At 50.3% G+C, this 23,501-nt stretch overlaps 1 protein-coding gene across 1 annotated transcript; it reads left to right on the plus strand.

Moving 5' to 3' along the window:
* The first annotated feature begins 10,704 nt into the window (after positions 1–10,704).
* On the plus strand, positions 10,705–21,533 carry KLK13 (kallikrein related peptidase 13). Its single transcript, XM_075537868.1, has 5 exons — positions 10,705–10,756; positions 17,278–17,467; positions 17,837–18,105; positions 18,587–18,723; positions 21,333–21,533. Exons 1-5 carry the CDS (start codon positions 10,705–10,707, stop codon positions 21,531–21,533), a joined length of 849 nt encoding a protein of 282 aa, XP_075393983.1.
* The last annotated feature ends 1,968 nt before the right edge of the window (positions 21,534–23,501 follow it).

Here is a 23,501-nt window from a genome sequence, read left to right on the forward strand (position 1 = left end):
ACCAAAGTCAAACTCACCCCCATTGAGTTTCACCCAGCTCCTAACGTCCCTATAAGACAGAGTAGAACTGTCCCCCAACTTGTAGAAAGCTATTGAGGACAGTGGGAGCCTCCAAACCCATCTGCAGGGTATCAAGTCAGATGAACTCTCTGGCAGATCCCCTCTAGCCTCAGGAGAGGGTCTGAAACAGCCTTGTCATCAGATAGCGGCCCTTGTAACTGTGACTATATCGGATCGAATTGGATGCTGGGTTCATTCACCTCCCTCTTGACCCAACCTGAAATTGTTCCAGGTGCAAGCATTTCTTGTTTCATGACAAAAACGTCTTCCCCCAGCCGGCTAATCCTCATGGTGGTCTTTTCTTTCTTACTCATTATTTGTGGTTTTTAATGTCTGTATTATTATTATTTTATCCTGACCACTTTATTGTGTTCCTGTTTTTTATTGGTTCTGTTGGTCGTTCCAGTCGGTGAAGTACAGAAGGGGTAGAGGCATAGAGATAGGAAGCACTTCTAGGGTTTATACGGGAGGTAGGAATGGGGGTGGGAGATAGGAAGGGTGAGGGGGCTTGAGGGAGCAAACAGTGTATGTGGGAGGGGGAAGGGAGCACTAGAACTGATAGTGATTACACAACTCATTTTAAAAGCAATTGGACCAATGTACAAATGATCAAGGGTTCATAAGGAAGGGAGGGTGGGAGAGAGAGGGAGGGGGAAAAAATGAGGAGCTGATACCAAGGTCTCAAGTAGAAAGAAAATGTTTTCAAAATGCTGATGGCTGGAGAGCAAATGTTTTGAGAAGGATGAGGGCAATGAATATACAAACGTGCTTTACACAATTGATGTATATATGGATTGTGATAAGAGTTGTATGATCCCCTAATAAAATGATGTTTTAAAAGATCAGAAAAAAAAGAAAATGATGATGGCAACAGATGTACAAATGTACTTGACACGTGGATGGATGGATGGATGGATGGATGGATGGATGGATGGATGGAGATAAGAGCTGAACAAGCTCCCAATAAAATGATTATTTTTAAGTGATTGGACCATAGTGGTGGGGGAGAGGCGTTCTAAAAATGATGGCAGTAATGATTGTATAACTCCTCTTGATATGATTGAACAATTGAATTGTGTGTTATGTGGGTGAAGCGCTAATAAGACTGTTGAAAAGAAAGAAAGAAAGAAGGACAGAAAGAAAATAATCATTCCATGAGATGTCGGACAGTGTAAAACATGACAAAATAATAATAATTTATAAATCATCAATGGTTCATGAGGAGAGGGCATAGGGAGGGACGGGAAAACGGGGAGCTGATGCCAAGGGCTCAACAGAAAGAAAATGTTTTGAGGATGATGATGGCAACAAATGTGCTTGACACAATGGATGGATGGTGATAGGCGTGGTACGAGCCCCCAATAAAATGATTTTTTTTAACTGTTTCATGGTTTTCCTGAGACTTTCCATCTCAGAGCAGAGATCAGACAGCCTCCTCTTCCTCCTGTGGTGAGCCAGCTGTTGATTTCATCACTGGTTAGCAATCACTTGACCCCATGGCGTCACCTTACAGGAAAGACTGCTGAGAAATGAACCTGTCCTTTCTGCATTGAGGTTACAACACACACAGCCCTTGGCTCTGACGTGTTGTTGTTGTTGTTAAGATGCCACCGAGCTAGTTCTGAATGGCAGCAACCACACGTCCAGTGCAGGAAAGCCCTGCCCGATCCTGCGTCATCCTCTCAATAGTTCTGTCCGAGCCCATGGTTGCGGCCACTGTGTCAGTCCATCTTGTCGAGGATCTTCCTCTTTTTCACTGACCCTCTACTTGACCTGTGTCAGTCCGGGTAGACTAGAGAAACAAGTTCATAGACACTCAGATGTGTCTAAGGAAGAGGTTTCTAGACAAGAGCAATTGAATATTGAGAGAACATCCCAGCCCAGGCCAGATCAAGCCCATAAGTCTGATATTAGCCCATATGTTCGATAAATTCCTCTTCAGTCTCACGAAACACATGCAATGATGTGGAACTCAGGAAGATCACAGCCCAGTGGATGCAAAATCTTGTGGATCCAGTGGAGGTAGAGACATCTCAGTGCTGGCCGGGGGTCTCCACGTGGTTCCTTCAGCCTCCAGGGCACAGGCTCTATCAGTGTACACAATGTCTCTTGCCAGTAGAACGTCTCCAATGGAGTGAGCAGAGAGAGTGAGTCTCCCTCCATCCAAAAAGGAAATACTAGAGTTCCCAGGATTCTCAGGAGAAGGCCCCACCCGCACAGAGGCCTCGTTGGCTATGACCTGATTGACAGATTAGACTCCACCCCTTTACTCTTAATCCTCTCAAGTTCCAAATTGACACCAGAATATGCAACTACCACAGCGTCTTTCTCCAGAGACCGATCTCTCCGACATCTTGTTCAAAGTACGTGAGCTGCAGTCTTGCCATTGTTACATTTCAGAATCATTCTGGTTGTGTTAATCCAGGTAGACTAGAGAAACAAGTCCATAGAAACTCATAGGTGTATAAGAGGGAGTTTTATATAAAGGGTAATTTTACCCTAAGAAAGCATCTCAACCCAGTCCAGTCCAAGCCCATAAGTCCAATATTAGCTCATATGTCTGATACCAATCTATAAAGTCCCTTTCAGACTCACAAAACACATGTAATGATGCTGGATGCAGGACAAACACAAGCCAGTGGGTAGAAATTCTTTGGATCCAGTGGCACTGTAAGCTTCTCAGCACTGGCAGGGGTCTGCACACAGCTTCTCCAGTTCCCAGGGTATGGGGTCTATCAGCATAGTGCCATGTGTCTTGTCAGTAGAGCATCTCAGGGAGTGAGCCTTGTCAGTAGGAAGTCTCCAAGCGAGTGAGCCGAAAGAGACTGTGTCTCCAGCCTCCAAGGAGGAAATACCAGAGTTCCCAGAATCCTCAGGAGAAGGCCATACCCACACAGAGGCCTCATTGGCTATATCCTGATTGGCAGGCTAGACTCCACCCCTCCACTCTTAATCCTCAAATTGACACTAGATTACGTAACTACCACACTGGTTATACTTCTTCTGAGACAGATGTGTTTGTCCTTTGAGCCATCCATTGTACTGTCAATATTCTTTCCAGCACCATAACGCAAATGCATCGACTCTTCTTCAGCCTTCTTGATTCCATGTCCAACTTTCAAACGCATAGGAAGCAAATGGAAAAGATCATGGCTTGGTCAGCTGCACCTCTGTCCTCAAAGTCAGTTCCTTGCTTCTTCACCCTCCTGTGCAGCGGATTTACCCAATGCAATGGGTGATCTGATCTCCTGACTTCTGTTTCCATGGGCCTGTGATGCCTATTGGTTCCGTTGTGAGGATTTTGGCCTTCTTTCTATTGAATGGTTATCCTTACTGGAGTCCATGAATCTTGATTTCCATCAGCAAGTGCTTCAAGTCCTCCTCACTCTCAGCAAGCAAGCGTCATCTGCATGTCACGGGTTGTTCAGAAGCCACCATCTGATCCTGATCTCACATTCTTCTTCATATAATCCAGCTTCTCTGATTATTTGCTCAGCCTGCGATTGACTGCGTGCCGTGGGAGGATACACCCTGATGCGCACCTTTCCTGATCTTAAACCATACCGCATTCCCTTGTTCTGTTCACACCACTGCCTCTTGATCCCTGTATAAATTCCTCATGAGCATAATGAATGGAGTCTTCTGGAATGCCCATTCTTCTCAAGGCTATCTGTGGTTGTATGTATTCAAATGCATACAAACCCACGGAGAAGGGGGGAAATGGTGCGGTGACTCTTTGGGGGGCATGCCCCTTACCTATTCCACAGCAGACTTCTCTGGAACCTCCCACAGAGACTAGACCCAAATACATCCCCTTAATCAGTATTGCAAGGTCCAAACAGGTTCTATGAGCTGAAAACAAGGGTTCTTATCGCCCCATGTTTTCCACAATGTCATCTGCAATCCATCTGTTCAAGAGTCCCATTCTGTGCCAACTCAGCATCCTGGGAATAAAGCAGATACCAACAACTCTGCCTCAGGGCTCTCACCTCCTCCAACACTGTGGAAGGGAGGCCGTGGAGAAAGACAGGAATACGTACAACGGAAGGCATGACCGACACGAGTGGGTCAAATGTGGGGAGAAGTAGAACAAGGGAAGGGGCAGACTACTGGAAAGGGACTGTGATTTTAGGTCGAGTTGCCAAGGGAGACTTCATGGAGAAGGTGACAGGAAGGTGACAGAGGAGCTACACAGATATGCGAGTGAACAGGGTCCACTAGGAACAGCAGGAATGAAAGTCCTTGGGTGGGAGCACGCCTGGTGTGTGAGTCTGAGTACTTTAGAGAAACAAATCCACAGAAACTCGTGTATCAGAGAGAGTTTTATACAAAGGGTAAGTGCACATCAAGAAAACATCCCAACCCAGTGCTGCTCAAGCCCACAAATCCAACATTAACCCATATGTCCCACACCAATCCAAAAAGTCCTCCTCCACCTCACAAAACACATGCAGTGATGTCGACTGCAGGAGGAAAGCCTAATCGGTGAGTGTGTAAGCATCTTAGCACTGGCAGGGGTCTCCACATGGCTGCTCCAGCACCCAGGGCTGCATCACGGTAGGTTCATGTGGCTTCTCCTTGGGGATGCCTTGCAGGAAGTGAGCCTTGCCAGCTGAAGCAGGGAACTAGCTAAGGCAGCTGCACACTGGTCCGACCAACACAAAGCAGGGGATCCGAGAACTCAAAAGGCAAGGCTCATCGAGCCATTTAGCTCTCCACCCTTCAATTAACCCCACATGTGTTTATTGGCCAGGTTGGCACAATGAACTAACTATATCACCTGGTGTGAGGCAATGCCAGTCAGAGAGAAGTGGAGGGTTAGTGAGCCTCTGAGGAGAGGACCAGATGCTTGTATACCCACCTGAGGAAGCTTGACCTTTACCTGAAGGCAGTGGAAACCTCTGGAAGCTTTTGAGAAGAGAAGTGGGGGTGACCTGCGGTGTCCTCACTTTTTATAAGGCCACTCTGGCTGTCCTGTTGAAAACAGAGTGTCAGCTGGCAAGGACAGACGTAGGAGACAGACATGCAACAATCCAGGGGTGACATGATGATGGCTCGGGCCAGGGTGGTGACACCCGTTCACTGCCATCAATTCGAGGACGACTCATAGCGAGTCGATAGGGCAGGGTAGAACAGCACCACCAGCCCCCACCCCCGCACCACCACCTCAGGTGAGTTTCCAAGACTGTAACTGTCCACGGGAGTAGAAAGCCCTCCTGACCTTTCCTCCAAGGAGCAGCTGGTGGTTTCAAACTGCCAACCTTGCAGACGACAGCCCAACGCGTTCCACCACGATGCCACTGGAGGAGGGGGGTGGATGATGGAAGATAATGAGACTGGCTTGGAGACAGAAGGACGCAGTGGCCACCCCGACTGGAAAGTTGGAGGCTGGAGACAACCGAAGGAGCGCGTTTGGTGCGTCAGTGGGGTAGAGGGACCGGAGTTTGGTTTTGAGCGTGGACGTGGTGCATAGGCAGCCTTAGAGAGCTCAAGTGCAAGGCCTGGCTGCAGCTCTGCCTTTGGGAGTCGTCAGCATATTGACGGTATTTGAAGCCAGGAGCACAGATGAAATCACCAAGGGAGTGAGTGTTGACAGAAGTGCGAAGAAGGCCAAGGAATGAACCCCTGGAGGGTCCCCCCGCCCTGGGTAGAGACTGGGGAGATGAGGCAAAACCAGCACTGGGACACGGATGAGGAGCCAGCAAGGGAGTGAGGCGGAACACCAGGTGGGTGTAGTGCCCTAGAAACCAAGGAAAGGGACTCTTGGAAGAAGCAGGGCATGATTTCCTTAGATGCTGCTGATAACTCAAGGGAGGCAAACCCTGAAGAGCCGGTGTTGTTAGAGCCAGTAACATGGACATCCTGGAGGGCCTCCTGGAGGAGTCGGCAGAGAAGGGCTTCCAGGAAAACCCCAGGAGGGGAAAACTTGGAGAGACGGTGAGGGTAGCCAACGTGGTAGTCAACCGGGAGTTGAGAGCGGGCCAGGAACTGAAAGAGAAAGGAGGATGATGAAAAAGGCCACCGTTCTTGTCATCTGGTTGTCACGGAAGGCGTGAGATGCCGTGGCACGGTGGCAGAGGAACGGGCCTGATCACGGGGGAAGAGGGGGATGGATGAAGCAGGTGAGGGTGAACTGCCAGATCCCCGCTGTGCCTCTGGAGGAGCTGAGAGGGGATGGAACGAGGAGCGTCTGTCTGAGGTGGAGCATAGACCGGCCATCTCTAGAAATGGGATCGGATATGGGACCAGGCGCAGGTCGGTGGCAAGACTGAACTTTCTCGTTTCTGCTTGGGGCGAGAAGCGGTAGGTCATTGCCGCCGCCGGGGAGAGGCTCAGATGCAGGCCACCCTCTGATAGCCTGGGCCCAGCTTCCAATAGGAACCCGTGGCTCCCAAGGCCTCCGATGTCTTTCTGTCTGAGCGTGGGAGCTGTTTTCTCCCTGGGGTGGGAGGGGTGACTCCAGGTCTTCCTAGCTGGGGGTCTTCATCTCCCTCCTCTTCTCTGTGGTCTCCCACCCACCTGAGTTTTCCCGACCTGTCCACGTGCCTTTCTCTGCCTCCCCCTCCCTACCTGTTTGCATCCGGGCCCCTCCTCCAGGCCTGGGTGTGGGACCAACTTTCTTGCCCCAGCCAGCCTTCCCAACCCGCCCTTCCAGTTCCAGTTTCACAAAGAAGCCCATTTTGGAGCCAAGCTAGGGTGGGGCCTCCAGGAACTCAGGTCGCTTCCATCTCCAGCACGTCCATCCGTGCATCCATCCCTCTCCCAAAGGTTGTACTTGACTGTCTGCCAAGCGCCCTTGATTGGAGCTCACTGACTTCTCCCTCCCCTGATGACATTGGCACTGTGCTCAGTGCCATTGCGTCCATGGGCGCACCGAGGCACCAGGAAAACCACGTCCATGTGCTCAAGGCACATAGAGTGACCCAGGCAGCTGAGATCACCGATCTTAATCACGCTTCAACGTGAGGCCACACGGGTTTCTAGACCTGGCTTCCTTTCCAGCCCTGATCTTGGGGAAAAGACTCAGATGGATGGAAGCCCCTGGGTGGGAGGGGGTGAGGCAGTCTGTGTACTCCACAGCCTCCAGGTACCTGGTTGATCACCTGTCCGGTTTGATCTCACCTGGTCCTCAGTGATTCCCTGACCTGCCTTCAACGAGCGATTAAACCCCACTGAGTGACAACCAGTCATCACCCCTAATGTCCGTGTTGACCTGGCATTCAACCCTCGGTGACAAGCCAATCCAGCCACCCCCCTCCATGCCCCAGTCCTTCCCAAGTGAGAGGAATTTCCCTGGGAGTGTAGACCCAGGCCACGAGAGGGCAAAGGTACCCCAGATTCCTACACAGATTTTTTTTCACCTCACTTAACCTGGCATCCTCCCTCCTGTCACCTGGCCTGAACTCAACTGCATTAAAAAAGCATGAACTGAGCACCCTCTCCGGGCCCAGCCCTGTAAGGTCAGGGAAAACCAAAGGAGGGGAGGATAGTCAACTCTTCTGTCATGTGGTGCTGGCTCCCCATTGTGGCTTAGACCCATTCTCACCAAAAGCCCCACCCCAACTCCATTCTAGTCCTCATCATCAAATCAGCCTGCAACCCCAACTCAATTGTACCTCAACAACCCCCTGCCCCCAAATCCAAAACCTAAGTCTTGGCCCCATTGTTGATCCGAACCAATGGGACCCCTTCCCCCATCAAAAACCTTATACTCAAGTCTCTCACATCTTCAATCCATCCAACCCTATCTCAAACACCAATGCCAGTATCGCCTCCAACCCCATTACCTGCCTTCATCCCATTTCCATGGATCTCCCACTCACTTGCATTCTCCAAACTATCATCAGACCCATCCCAAATCTAACCACCAATTCCACCCAAATCCTAAATTAATCTATACTATCATTTTTCTCCGCCCACTCCCCCAGGACAGGGGGAAAATGGGGAAAGACATTGAAATGGACCCAACAGGTTACTAGGTATCTTCTGGAGAAGATGGGTTTATTGGCGTCTATGTGGTCTCTGCATCACTCGTGGTCTTAGAGATATTTTTGTTGCTGTCTGACGTGATCAAGTCTGCCTGGTCCTACACCATCTTCACAATCAATGCTATGTTTTGAACCAATTGTTGCAGCCCCTGTGCCAACCCATCTCATGAAGGAGCCAGTAAGATGTGAGTGACGACTGGTTCCAAGAGGGAGTTCCAAGCAGTGTGTGTGGACAGGCAATAAGGAATGCCCAAACAGTCGCTAAGAGAATCGTTTTCTTTTGGGTGGGCTTTCTACTTTACCAAACACGATGTCTTTTTCCAGGGACTGGTTTCTCCTGGTCACATGTCCAAAATCACATGACCCAAAGTCCTGCTATTTCCAACTCCAGGGAGCCTGCTGGCTGGACGTCTTCCTAGAGAGTTATTCATTCTTCTGGAAGCCCATGCAATATTTAAGACTGTTCTTCCCCCAATACCACAATTCAACTGTTATTTGACAAGTCTGTAAATCACAGTTCGTTTGGAACAAGGCAAACAACTCTTGCACTTCACCGTGCAATTGGGTTTTGTCCAGTGGCAGGACAATGGATTTCTCTCCTCCCCATGTGGCATCGCTTGATTTTGCATCTATTTGTAAAACCATTATCTCATGGCCATTGAGTTAGTTCTGACTCTTAGCGACCATTTGGACATTCCTTATTGCCTGTCCGCACACAATGCTTGGAACTCCCTCTTGGAACCAGTCGTAACTGACATCTTACTGTCTCCTTCATTTGCTAATGAGTTAAAATCAAATATCTGGCATATGTTTATGATATATATGAAATTGTGGTTGTACCTTAAAAAAATTAAAATATCCTTAAGCCCTATATCCTGTCCCTACCTCCAAATCTTAACTCTCTCCATTTGGACCACTTCAGGTTGACGTGACACTTCACTTCTCCATCCCAATGCCTCCTCCTTCTCTTGACATGACGGTGTTCTTTTTATGCCAAGGCTTTCCTCCAGCCCCCTTCATTGGCCCTTCTTCCAAATTCTGACCCCACCTCTGTCCTCCCTAATCCTGCTCCATCCACCTCCCATGATTAACTCAGAACCCCACCCAGCCAAAGTTCCAGGAGACACCTACTCATTCCTGAAACATCACCCTTTCCTCCTTCCTCTTCCGCTCCACCACAGCCCCCAGCATTTTCTGGATCGTGCTTCTCCCTGTCTTCCAACGGCCTCCCTCGCCCCATCTGACCCTACACCTGAAAGGGTAGTTTTCTCCCCGAAAAGATTGTTTTCCCCGGGGCCCATCCCTGGCCATTCTCAAATCTAAGGGCAGCCAACTTTTCTAGTCACCTCTCTACATAGGCCCTTCCTTCTTCTAGCACCTGTGGGTTGACCGTGGCGTTGGGGTGAAAAAAAATCAATGTGAGCCTCTTGTATCTTGTCAGAAAAGATGATGCTGGGGTTGGAGATGGGATTGGAAATAGCGATTCAGATTTGAGGGGCTGCTGCAAAGAGAGAAACTTGGGACGAGGTGGGCATCGGGGACTAGGCGCTGGGTAAAGGACTAGGCCATGAGTACGGTTGGGTCCGGAGATGGGCATGGATTCGGAAGAGCCCATTATGGAGTGATGTACAAGAAGAGCATGCAGGGGGTCGGAGCAGGCTGTGAGAAGTAGGGATGCCATTGTGCAAAATGGGCGGGCATGGGGGGGCGGCGGGGTGGGTTGGGGAAGGGAATGGACCTTCCCCTTCCATCTGGGTTCTGACTTTTCAAAGTTCACAGTGGGTTCAATCCAGACTTGGGCGGGTCGGATCTGGGTCCCAACTTGTCCTAAAAGCTCCGCCCTTAGAGGGCCAAACCCTGGCTGTAGAGGGGGTGGGGGTGCCTATAGCCTGCTGAGCCAGAGGGGGCGGAGAAGGTAGGCCGGAGACAAGGAAACACTGAGGGCGCTGGGGGAGGGAGTTCAGGGGTTAAAAGCCATGGGCCAGGGCTGAAGTTGGAGGTAGCTGGCGGCAGAAGCTCTTGGACCTGCCCACCCCCACCCCTCCACCCCTCTCTCAGGTAGGGTCGGCCTGGGGGCGGGCGGGGCGGGGAGTGATGGAGGGAGGAGGAAGAGGACAGCCGAGTCAGGGAGATGGCAGGGAATCCAGGAGCCCACATGGAGAGATAGCGACATGGCAGCGTGCTGCAGACATGGTGGTAGATGAGGACAGCCGGGAGATAAACGCGGGTTGAGATCAAGTGGAGACAGATTCTGAGAGGTGAGCACAGGGGGTCGGGGACACCCTGCCAGAGGGGCCTGAGGCTGGGCAGGGCAAGCAGGGGAGGGGAGGATGGGCGAGTGAGCCCTGCAGAGGGCTGGGGGTGGGGGAGGCTAATCAGCAAGGGTGAGCTACCCCCCCAGCCCCCCCACCCCACACCCCACCAGCCCCAGGCAAGCAGGAGTCCCAGCAGCTGCAGGATGCTCTCCAACCCAGCAGAGGATGGTATTGGAGTTTGGGTGGGGACTGGGGATGCCCAGATGGAGAAGATGCCAGGCTGGGATGCGAGGGCCGCGGGGATTTAGTTCAGAAATGTGGAGTTTGGGGCCAGCCCTGAACACCCCGCTTGGACTTCTCTGCAGGCCCTGCGCTGCCCCCCAGCCCCGGGAGCCGCTGCCATGTGGCCCCTGGCCGCCTTGATCGCTTCTCTGACCGTGGCCTTGACCGAAGGTGAGAATGCGCGGGGGTGGAGGCGGGGTGGCGACCTCGGACAATGGTGGGAGTTGTCGGGACTGGGGTGGGGGGGCGTGGGAGCCGCCGGCTCCGCCTCCCACCCACATGGGGCTGGGCCTGATCTAGACAGCCCAGAGAACTTCTGGGTTGTCCTTGAGTAAACCCTGGTTTGCCTCCTGGGGCAGCCCCATCCTCCCCAGTGGCTACAGCCAGTCCCGCTCTGAGGATTCCCCACCTCCACCCCCGAGATTTTCTATCTTCTCAATTCTGTTCACTGGGGTCTGCCCCACCCCCACCCTCTCTCTCTCTCTCTCTCTCTCTCTCTCTCTCTCTCTCTCTCTCACGCACGCACGCACGCACGCACACACACACACACACACACACACTCACTCACACACACACTCACGCACACACACAATGCCCCCACAGTCTCCTCTACCACATGCAAGGTCCCTGGGGACATCAGTGCAGCCGAGCAGACTCAGGTTCAAATCCTGCAGCTGCCACTGCCTGGCTGTATGCCTCAGAGCGTGGCCGCATCTCCGTGGTGCCTCCCTTGCTGGGTTTCTTCAGCTGCAAAATGGGAGCAAGTTGAGTTCACCAAGGGTGGCTGTGAACATTCAAATTAAGACTGTTGAGCAAAGTGTGCCGTGAGTGGCAGGTGGAAGAGACTCAAACATTAGTCATTATTATTGCTTTATTGTCATTATTATCTCTTCGGTCTCAGCCTCTCCCAGAACCTGCTAGTTCGTGTTGTTCTCTAAGCCTTTTTGGGGTGGCCCCAAACCTTTCTGACCCCACCTACAGTTGATCCCCAAAGATTGCCAAGCTCCTGCCCCATGCCTCTGCAGACACCCCCAAACCTCCCTCTCATTTGGTCCATTCAAACTCACCGTGACCCTAGAGGACAGAGTAGAGCTGCCCGTGTGGGTTTCTGAGATTGTAACTCTTTAGGGGAGTAGAATGCCTCATCTCTGTCCCTCAGAGTGGCTGGTGGGTTTGAACTGCTGACCTCGCGGTTCGCAGCCCAACTCTGCAGAGGAGAGCTCTGGAATTGGCATCCAGGTCTCGTGCATTCATCCAACAAGCAGCCAAGGCTGGGCACTGTGCTGCAGGGTGGTGTGTGAACACTGGGCCATCCCTCCTTCCAGCACCCAGAGCCTGAGGAGAGGAGGGGCATGTTTTGGGGAGACAGGGGATACAGGCAAGCTGCAGACCAGGGGTTCTCAACCTTCCTCATGCCATAACCCTTTCATACAGTTCCTCATGTGGTGGTAACTCCCCCAACCATAAAATTATTTTCGTTGCTGCTTTATCACTGTCATTTCACTACTGTGATGAATCGGGCGGCCTCTGTGAAAGGGTCGTTTGAACCCCCCAAGGCGGTCATGACCCACAGGTTGAGAACCGCTGTAGACCATCACTCCAATAAGTAGTTAGTGATTGGTTGCAACTGTGACATGAGGGGAGAGCTTTGTGGAGGGGCCAAGCCAGGACCATGGTGGAAATGGAGCCTCCCCTGATGGTGACACAGGGTTCCAGGCAGAACCAGGCTCCGGGCACCATCTTTGCCCATCCGTCAGGTGGCTCTTCTCTTTGGGCAGCTCTCCTGAGACTCATGTCCATCTTCTTGGGGCCACCTGGATGCCACCCCCGTCCCTAGACTAGGAGCTCCATAGGCCTGGTCCTATGGAATTGTCAATAACCCAACAAGACAGTGTTGTGTGTCTGTGAATAGATCCCAGATCCTAAAACTCCACCTACAGCCACAGCATCGATTCTGACTCCCAGCTGCCCAGGGTGGTAAGCACTGGGCCACTGCGTCCTCCTCTTTATGACTCATTAACAACTCTGTGTGACAGAGTCCCACTGCGCACTGTGCCCCCATCAGATTTCCCAGGCTGTAGTCTTTACGGAAACAGCCTCATCTTTCAACCAAGGAGTGGGTTAGTGGGCTCGAACCTACCACCTTTCCATAAGCAGCCAAGAGCTTTAACCGCTGCACCACCAGATCGACTGTCCTGGCCCATAAGGACCCGAGATAGCTGCCCCAAAGGGCTTTTTCAAGGCCATCATCGTGACCAAGCAGATCCTCAGGTCTCTTCTCCGCAGAGCAGCTGGTGGGTCTGGGTCATGGAACTTTCTGTTAGCAGCCACGTGGTTAGCCAATGCTCCACCGGGCCTTCCCTGAGTCAGGTGCACTCCTCTCATCACTCCACAGTCTCACAGTAGCAGCAGAGCAAGACTTGGAGACAGAAGGGTCCTGTCCCCAAGACACTCAAAGGGCCCGAACCAGGATCCAAGTCCATTTCAACCCCATGGTCTTTTGAAAAGCAACTCTCTTTCTCTCTTTCTTTCTTCCTTTCTTCCTTTCTTCCTTTCTTCCTTTCTCTTTCATTTTGAATCAAATGAGAGTGCAGTGGACCCCCATGGTGGTGCCACATGGTCAACACCATTAGTTGCTAGCCAAGAAGGTGTAGGTTTGAGTCATGTCCCACTCGGAGGCATCCCATGTGACAGAGCAGGGCTGCCCCAGAGGGGCAGTGGTTCTCAACCTGTGGGTCTTGACCCCTTTGGGGGGTCAAACGACCCTTTCACAGGGGTTGCCCAATTCATCATAGTAGCAAAATGACAGTGATGAAGTAGCAACGAAGATAATGTTATGGTCGGGGTTGGGGGGGGGGTGGTCACCACCACATGAGGAACTGTGTGAAAGGGTCACGGCGTGAGGACGGTTGAGAACCACTGGTCTATAGGGTTGCTTCGAGTGACTATGGTAGTGAGTGGCTTTGGTTTCCATCTTTACGGGAGCAGACAGTTAGATAATTTCAACTGGGCTGGTCCAAACTGACAACCTTGTCATTAGCAGCTCTCATTTGCTGCCATGGAGTGAATTTGACTCCTAGTGACCCCATAGGAGAGGGTAGAACTGCCCCTGTGGGGTTCTGAGATGGTAACTCTTTGAGGGGATTAGAAAGCTTCCTCTTTCTTCCTCGGGGCAGATGGTGGTTTTGAACCACTGACCTCGAGGTTAGCAGCCCAATGAATGACCCACTAGGCCACCAGGGCACTTGCATCTAAGCTGCAGTTAACTTATATAAGTGCCCAGTGAGAGCAGTGCATACTGCTCTGGCTTCCCTTCAGGGAATCTGAAGCCAGTGACTTAGACAGGCTAATACAATCAGCAAGAGCATGTAGCTGCAATTGGTCCCTCTCTGTCCTTCTGTCCTGCTGGCCACTCCAACACCGGGCACATTGCCTGGTGCACCAGACACTTAGTCATGGACTTGTACTGCATACCGGGCACAATGCTAGATCCTGAGGATGTTGCATGTTGTCAATGCAACTTTCAGCCAAGATGGGGGGAGATAGACAAGAAACTTTAAAAGGACTTGAGTCTAAACAAATAAAAAGGGAAGTGAGCAATAGTCGTTCACAAGTAGATCAAACAGATAAGCAGGGGAAATGACTTCAGGTTAACTAAACAGAGAAGCGAATAAGACTATCAATAGGAGGGAATGTGAAAGGGAATGAATGGCTGAGGGTCAGAAAGGGACAATGGGCCAGATGGCCAGGAAAGTTCTCTCTGAAGAGGTGACATTTGGGTTGAGTTCTCAGACATGCAATCTCTAGATTGGGCACCACTGTCCAGTAGAACTTTCTGCTGTGAAGAAAAATGGTCTAGATCTACCTTTTCCAGCATGGTAGCCACTGACCACATGGGGGCCACAGAGTATTTGAAAAGTAGGTGGTGCAAGGATGGACTACATTTTAAACTTGAATTCATTTTAACGACTGTAAATTTTAATAGCCACATATGACTGGCGACACCATATCGGACTGCAAAAATCTAGAGAAAGAGCATTCCGGGGTGAGGGAACAGTGGGTACCAAGATTCTGAGGTTTGGTGTGTCTAAAGATGAGGTCTACGTAGTCAGAACAGATTGAATGAAGGGGATAGTGGAAGGGGAGAAGCTGGCAGCATCCAGAGAATGATTAGTCCTACAAACCTTGAGAAGGCTCTGGGTTTTATTTTAAAGGATCTCTAACTATCTATCCATCTATCTATCTATCTATCTATCTATCTATCTATCTATCTATCTATCTTTACCTCTCCCACCAAGTCAAGAGCTTGTAGCAACACCCCCTACAGGACTATAACTGTTTATGGTAGTAGAAAGCCCAGTCTTTCTCCCAAGGAGTTGTTGGTGGTTTCGAACCACCGACCATGCCGACAGCAACACAGCGTGTGACCACCAGGCCACCAGAGCTCCTTAAAGGAAGCCACAGCAGGATGCTAAACCTAGGAGTGACATGGCCTGGCTTTCCTTGTTCAGAGACCCACCCAGTTGCTTTTGAGAACAGTGGGCTGGAGGAGTGCACAAGTGATCACTCTGGGTCCCCGATGCTGTAAATGATTAATGCCCGTGGCTGCTAACCAGATGGTTCGTTTAAGTCCACCCAGGGAGACCTTGGAAGAAAAGTCTGGGGATCTGCTTCTGAAAAAAAAACAGCCATTGGAAACCCTGTGGAAGGCAGCTCTTCCTTGGCATGCCTGGGGTCGCCATGAGCTGGAATCAACTCACCATGGTTGGTTTGGTAGTCAATCAAGCGAAAAAACTTGATAGGGTCATCTCTGGCAGGATCAAGCTGAATGATGGCAGGCCAACTGGCTAGAACTGAAGGGATGGTGGGTATTTGGGGGATGATGCAAACCGGGCTTGCTGGTTATACTTTCTGAAGAAACTAGAAAAAGAAAAGATAGCTTCCAAGAGGATTTGAACACAAGACTGTGGAAGGTACAGTTTGGGTGGAGAAAACCAAGTTGGGGGATACAAAGTTTGAGATGCAGAGAAACATTCACGTTGATCATTGGTCGTATATACCTTTGGCATTTGAAGGAAGAGCTCAGGGCTGGAGATGTGAACTTGGAAGCAGTTAGCTTAGGGACAGCATGGAACACCATAGAAGCACTGGGCAGAGACAGATGTTGAAAGGTGGGGTACCTGGATGAATGAAGAGATGGGTGGATGTGGATCGATGGGCAAACAGGAGATGGTAGTTGAAGAATCTGCCATTGAAACCCATATGGAGCATTGTCCTCCTCTGATACTCATGGGCTCACCATGAGTTAGAATGGACTTTCAATGGCAACCAGTTCCCTAGTGTAGTCCTTCAGAGTAGAGATGGGAACTTTGGAGCAGGGTGAGGGCAGGCAGATGGTTGCTGGGATGTTGACTGAGATTCGAGTAGATGAGTTAATGGATGGTGGCTGAGTGTTTGCATATATAGTTGATGGTGGGTGGATGAATAGATGGATGGGAGGGCAGATGGACAGAAGAATGATTGAAAAGGTTGGATAGGGATAGGTGAATGGATGGAAGGAGCAAAGGGTGGATGTGCATGTGGGTGAATGGATGGGATGGATAGGTGAGTGAATGGATGGATGGATGGATGGATGGATGGATGGATGGATGGATGGATGGATGGATGGATGGATAGGTGGGTGAATGGAGGGATGGATGGATGGATGGGTGGGTGGGTGGGTGGATGGATGGATTGATAGGTGAGTGGATGGAGGGAGTGAGGGAGGGATAGGTGGGTGAATGGAGAGATGAGCTAGGTGGATATTATTCACATAATTATGAAAGCCATCATAATTTCTGCCTCCTGAAATCCATTCCTCCATGCATAAAGAATAGAGAAAATTCAAGTGAGGAAAATCAGGCATGTTAGTCTGGGTACTTTAGAGAAACAAATCCCCAGAAACTCATGTATGAGAGAGTTTTATATAAAGGTTAAGTGCACCTCAAGAAAACATCCAAACCCAGCGTTACCCAAGCCCACAAGTCCAACATTAACCATATGTCCCACCCCAATTCAAAGTCCTCCTCCATCTCACAAAACACACACAATGATGCCGACTGCAGGAGGAAAGCCGAGTCAGTGAGTGTGTAAACATCTCAGCGCTGGCAGGGGTCTCCACATGGCTGCTCCAGCACCCAAGGTTGCATCATTGTAGGTCCACGTGGCTTCTCCTCAGGGATGTCTTGCAGGAAGGGAGCCTTGCCAGCTGAAGCAGGGAACTGGCCAAGGCAGCTGCACCCTAGTCCCAACCGTCAGAAAGCAAGAGACCCGAGAACTTGAAAGGCAAGGCTCAGTGAGCCATTTATCTCTCCGCCCTTCAATTAACCCCACGTGTTTATCAGCCAGGTTGGAACAATAAACTAACTACCTCATCAGGCTTCGGCTTCCTTGGAAGAAGCATCCTCATTCCCTGAACTCTTCTCTGAAACCCCATGGAAGATTTTGGCATTTGTGCAGAGAAGAAGGCTGGCTGCTATCTTGCTTTGACTCATCTCCGCTGGATGAAAAATGGAGCGCGCGCGCACGCACACACACACAAACACACACACTCCAAGAGAACGAGATGAGTCATTAATTCATAGTCATGCAGAGCAAAATTCTTCCTCCGCTTCCTTAAATAATTTGTCCTACCCCTTTCTCTCCCCTACCAGGGATCTCTCAGGAATACTCCAAGATTCTGAATGGCACCAATGGACCCAATGGCTTTCTCCCAGGCGGCTACACCTGCTTCCCCCACTCTCAGCCCTGGCAGGTGGCCCTACTAGTGAGAGGGCGGCTACTCTGTGGGGGGGTCCTCATACACCCCAAGTGGGTCATCACTGCTGCACATTGTCTGAAGAAGTATGTGGGGAATGGGGTGGGTGGGCTGGGGTGGAGGATAGGATACAGATGAGGATGGGGCTGGAGTGGTGGGTGGGAGGGGAGTTGGAGTTCTAGGGGGGTTGGGGGTTTAGGGTTGGGGACGGTCTTGTGGTGAGAGCTGTTTAATATGGAGACCAGGCGGTAGGTGATGTTGTAGTGGAGATGAAGTTGGGAGGTTTCGGGGATTGGAGTTGGGGAAGGAAGGAAGAGATGAGTTTGGTGTTTGGAGATGAGAGAGTGGAATGGGTCAGAGTTAGTTTGGGGATTGGGAAGAGGCTGAGGGACAAGACTAGGGAGGGCATGGAGAAGAGTCTGTCTGCTTCCTTAACCTCGTTCCTTCACCTGCAGGGGGTACACAGTTTACCTGGGCAAGCATGCCCTGGGGCGTGTGGAGCATGGAGAGCAGGTGAGGGCGGTAGTTCGCTCTATCCCCCACCCCGAATACCAGAGCAGCCCCACCCACCTGAACCATAACCATGACATCATGCTTCTGGAGCTGCAGTCCCCGGTCCAGCTCACTAACCGCATCCGCATCCTGCCTCTCTCCCACAACAACGGCCTACCCACGGGAACCTGCTGCCGGGTATCTGGTTGGGGCACTACCAGCAGCCCCCAGGGTATGCTTTCACACAGACCGACTTGAAGGCTAGCAGAATTGATTGATGGTAGTAGAGGGTGAGGGGGGATGGGGGCTGAGCAGGGAGGGAAGGTGGAGGAGGAGAGGACTCCCTGTTATGTCCCCTGGCATGTCCACGGCCTCCCTAAGCTCTCTCCTGGTCTCGTGTCCATCTCTCTCTCCTCAACATGCCCATCTCTCTTCCCAATACTCTGCCATCTTTCTCATGTTTTGCATCTCTTGATTTTCTGTTTGCCTCATGATCCATCCTCCTATATCATCCCAACTCCTTCTCTCCCACACTCTTCCCCCATCTCTCTTCCTGCACCATCTTTCTCTCCACCAGTCTCCCCGTCTCTCTCTTCCCCTCCTTCTCTCCAGATTTTTTCCTATCTCTGCTTTCCACCAAGACCCTGCCCATAGAACTCCCAATCGTCTGTCCAGAGCAGACAGCCTGAGACCATCCTCTCTTTCTACCACAGTGAATTACCCCAAAACCTTACAATGCGCTAATATCCAACTGCGCTCGGATGAGGAGTGCCATCAAGTCTACCCTGGGAGGATCACAGCCAACATGTTGTGTGCTGGTACACCAGAGGGTGGCAAGGACTCCTGTGAGGTGAGCCCTCGGCTTGGTGGGTTGCTATGGGCGAGGGTGGGAAGCAGGACTGGAGTTGGGGGTTGCTAGATGTTTGGGTGGTATTGGGAGCAGAAAGGGCCTGTTCCCCAGTCTTCAGAGAACTGATTTCTGTAAAGTGAGATAGCCCCTAGCGCCATGGGATGAAGACAAATGGAATCCATTGGGTGGAACATAGAACTCTTCCTCCCCACCCCCATCCTCAAACCATTTTATTGGGAGCTAATACGGAAAGCATATCCTTCCATAGTTCCATCACATCAAGTCGTACTGGACAATTGCTACCACAGTTTCAAAACCTTCTCTTCCTTCCTGAGCTCCTTGAGCTCAGCTTCCCTTTACCCCTGACCCTCACTGTAAACACCCCCCCCCCCCAGAAACCCTTATTCTAATTTCTGTCTCAATAGGTTCATTGATCCTGGGTTTGATAGGCTGAAAACTCAGAAACACATAACAAAAAATCAAGAGCATTTATTGAAACCTCATTGAGGTTCATAAAGGTTGGGATTATTCTGGTCACAAGAGACAGAAACTCGATTCAAACTGGCCCAAACCAAAAGGCCATTCAAACTGGCTTAGGAAAGAAAAACAAAAAAAACCCAAAACAACTAGGGTTTTTTTTGGAAGGAAGATACAGTTAACAAATTTTATTTTATTTTTCTTAAAAGATTTTATTGTGGGCTCTTACGACTCTTATTATAAGCCATGCATCCATTGCATCGGACATATTTGTCCCTATGTTTCCATCGTTCTTTTCTACACATTTACTTTCTGTTGAGGCCTTGGGATCAGCTCCTTTTGTTTTCCTCCCTCCCCTAAATAACTAGCCTTTATGGTTATGGGGTCCAAGGGCACCTGGCTTCTGGGAGAGGTGACTCCCAAGTGCTCTCTCACTAACCCTCAGCCACTCTCCCTTGTGTTTGGGTGGCTGCATCAATTAATCTTAGCAAAGAGATAGTTTCTAAGCAACGCTATTGGAAACAGAGACTATCTCTTTCCCAACATTTTTCACATTAAGTCTGAAGGGAATCGCACTCACCGTCGCTTTGGCGGGAATGGTTGGATTCTGTGAGGGGCCAAGTCTGGGTCCTATGACTAACTACAGGACAGAATCAAGGTATACACGCAGTGAGCCCCCGGGTTACAATTTTCCAACTTACAGGCAGTCCAGACGTGTCCTTTGATGGGATGTGAATTTGTTCTTCTGTAGAGTCAACCCCTACTCTCAACATGCCCTTGACCACAATCATCTCCACTTGCTGCAATGCCGCTTGTATGTCATTGGAAAGACTCTTCCGCTTTCCTCACACCTACCCACACCCAACCTCACTGCCATCGAGCCGATTCCAACTCATAGCCACCTTATAGGACAGCGGTTCTCAACCTGTGGGTCGGGACCCCTTTGGGGGGTTGAATGACCCTCTCACAGGGGTCACCTGGTTCATCACAGTAGTGAAATGACAGTGGTGAAGTGACCACGAAAATAATTGTATGATTGGGGAGGCGGGGGGTCACCACCACATGAGGAACTGTATGAAAGGGTCATAGCATGATGGAAGGTGGGGAACAGCTGCTCTAAGACAGAGTAGGACTAAGCCCCTGTGGGTTTCTGAGCCTGTTACTCTTTACGGGAGTAGAAAGTCTTGCCTTGCTTCTGAGAAGCAGCTGGTGGTTTTGAACTGCCGACCTTGTGGTTAGCACCCCCGCGTGTCACCCCCTATGCCATCGGGACTCCTTTCCCTGCATAGGGTTTCCGAAGCTGTCGGTTTTCAGAGGGGGCAGAGTCTTATCTTCCTCCTGAGGAGCAGCTGGTGAACTTGAACCACCTACCAATTGGCTAGTAGTCTAACAGCATCACCCAAACCAAGAAAACAAAACAAATTCACTGTCATCGAGTCAATTCTGACTCCTAGAGACCCTCCGAGGGCAGAGTAGAACTGCCCCTGTCTGCTTTGGGGGACTTTCTGTGAGAGAAACAGAGCACAAGAGAGAGACCAAGAAGTGGTCTCTAGTTCTCATTTCTCTCTCTCATGGGGTAGAAGTTAGAATGGGACTGGGATGGTGAGTGGTGGAGTCTCTCGCTCGCTCGCTTGCTCTCTCTCTCAGGACTGAGGTGATGAGTGGTGGGGACTCTCTCTCTGCCCCCTCCCTCTCACCCCCTCCCTCTCTCTCACATGAAAATGGGATTCAGGTGATGGGTGGTGAGGAGTCTGTCTATCTATCTATCTATCTATCTATCTATCTATCTATCTATCTATCATCTATCAATCTATCATCTATCTATCTATCATCTATCTATCTATCTTTTGGGACTGAGGTGGTGAGTGATGGAGTCTTCTCTCTCTCTCTCTCTCTCTCCCCACATCTCTCTCTCTCTTTCCCAGTCTCTCATTCTCTGTCATGTTAGTGTTTGTCTTCCCATCTCTCTCTTTCTCTCTCTCAGCTTCTCACTCTTTCTCTGTATTCCCCTATCTGTGTGCTCCTGGATGGCCTTGTCTGCATTTTTACTCACTCCCTGTGTTTATCTGTCTCTGCCTCTATGGACCCCTGGCAAGGATCCCACATTCCCCTTTCTTTCTCCTTCCATGTAGGGTGACTCCGGAGGCCCTCTGGTCTGTAATGGAACACTGTATGGCATCATCTCCTGGGGTGACTTCCCCTGTGGGCAGCCCAACCGACCTGGTGTCTACACTCGAGTTTCCCAATACATTCTGTGGATCCGGGAAACAATCCGGAAACACAATGGCAAGTGGATGGATGTGACACGGACAGAAGCAGCTGAGAGCCAATAGATGCGTTCTGAATTTTATTTCAGTGGGGAAACCCAGTGGGAAGCATAATAAAAAAATTGGGTATTTCCCTGCTTCCTTCTTCCCCACAGTGGCCTCTTTCCTCAAGCCTTCCACTCTAGCCATTGGCCAAGGTTCTCAAAACGATGAATCCGAGCTCATGTTCCCCATTCCCGACATGGTTAGTCACTGCCCACATGGCAATCTCCCAAACTCCCTGGAAACACACCGGTCTCTTGAATGTCCCCAAGTCAAATCACATTTCAGGTCTCCCAAATGTTTCAGCATGGCTAGCAGACTCTGAAGCTCTCCGGGGCAATGGTTAAATGTGTGGCTGCTGACTAAAAGGTGCCTAAAGCCACAAGCTGTTCCACGGAAGGAGGAAAGACTGGATATCAATTTCCATAAGGCGCTCAGCCTGAAACATCCTATGAAGTGGTCTACTCTGTGCTCTAAGGACTCCCTGAGAGGGAATCAACAAAGCACAGACCCAGAAGGCATTCTAGATGCCTTGTGCGGTAGTTACATCTTCTGTTGTCAACCTGAGACTATTAAGAGTGAAGGGGTGGAGTATAGCCTGTCCGTCAGGTCGCAGGTTGATGACCTCATTGGGAGGCACTAAGGAGATAAATAGCTCACTGGAGGCCAGACACACTCTACCTGTGAGACATTCCTGTTGACAAGCCACATGCAGCTACGCTGATGGAGCCAGAGCCCTGAAGCTGAAGGAGCCACGTGGAGACCCCTCCCAGAGCTGAGATGCTTCCACCGTCACTGGGTCCACAAGACTTCCCACCCATTGGCCTGTGACCTTCCTACATTTGGTGTCATTGCATGGCTGTGTGTGTCTAAAGAAGAATTTATGACTAGTATCAACATATGGGACAATATCAGACTTGTGGACCTGATCTGGACTGAGCTAGGATGTTTTCAGAATGTACAATTACTATTTGAAATAAAGTTCTCTCTTACACACATATGAGTATCTATGAATTTGTTTCTCTAGTCCAGAGGTCCTTAAACTTTTTAAACAGGGGGCCAGTTCACTGTCCCTCAGACCCATTGAAGGGCCAGACTATAGTTTAAAAAAAACCAATGAACAAATTCCTATGCACACTGCACATATCTTATTTGAAGTAAAAAAACAAATGGGGCAAAAACACATAGCAGGCAGATAAATGTCCTCCGCGGACCGCATGTAGCCCATGGGCCATAGTTTGAGGACGCCTGCTCTAGTCAACCCAGACTAACACACCTTGTCTATGGCTCCATGCACAGATACCTACACCCACTCCTCTCAAAAACATCCCACGAATGGAGCGTCCTTGACAATATCTGTATGCCCTTCAGATTCCTTGTCAATAGTCTAGAATGTCTAAGTGTTCTCTAGAGATGTCTGTGTCTAGTCTAGATATGTCCTCAAGAAGGGTCTGAGCTCCTATACCATTTCATTCTGAAAATACTCTCCTATGGACATAACGTTCTCTGCCGGCAACGTTTGGTACTTGTCTGAATGAGTCATCACTACCAATGCTACATCCTCATGTTGCTCATCCTTACGTGGTTCTGGGTCTTCCAGACATGCATGCTTTCCTCACCTACACATGGTATCCCACCAACATGCTGCTTCCACTAATGTTCCCTTTCTCTGAACCACCATTCCCACAAATAACCGGCATCCCTCCACATCCTAAAGTGATGAGGTTCAGTACCCCCAAGGGGCTTCAAGACTTGGACCCTATTGCCCATCAAATGTTTGGACCTTGCTCCTCCTTCACATCCCTTTTCGATGACTGCTGTTGTTTTGTCCTTTCCCGCGACCCCACTGATGTAGCGCTCAGCCCAGGAAGTCTCTGGTGCCTACCAACTGTCTCTTCTAAGCAAGTCTTTAAACTCACAGCCTCTCTGTTTTCTTATCTGTGAAATGGGTCTTTTTTTAAACGTTCCCTCACAGCATTCTTATGAGCGTAA

The sequence above is a fragment of the Tenrec ecaudatus genome, chromosome 18 (assembly GCF_050624435.1).
Source record: "Tenrec ecaudatus isolate mTenEca1 chromosome 18, mTenEca1.hap1, whole genome shotgun sequence".
Classification (NCBI taxonomy): domain Eukaryota; kingdom Metazoa; phylum Chordata; class Mammalia; order Afrosoricida; family Tenrecidae; genus Tenrec; species Tenrec ecaudatus.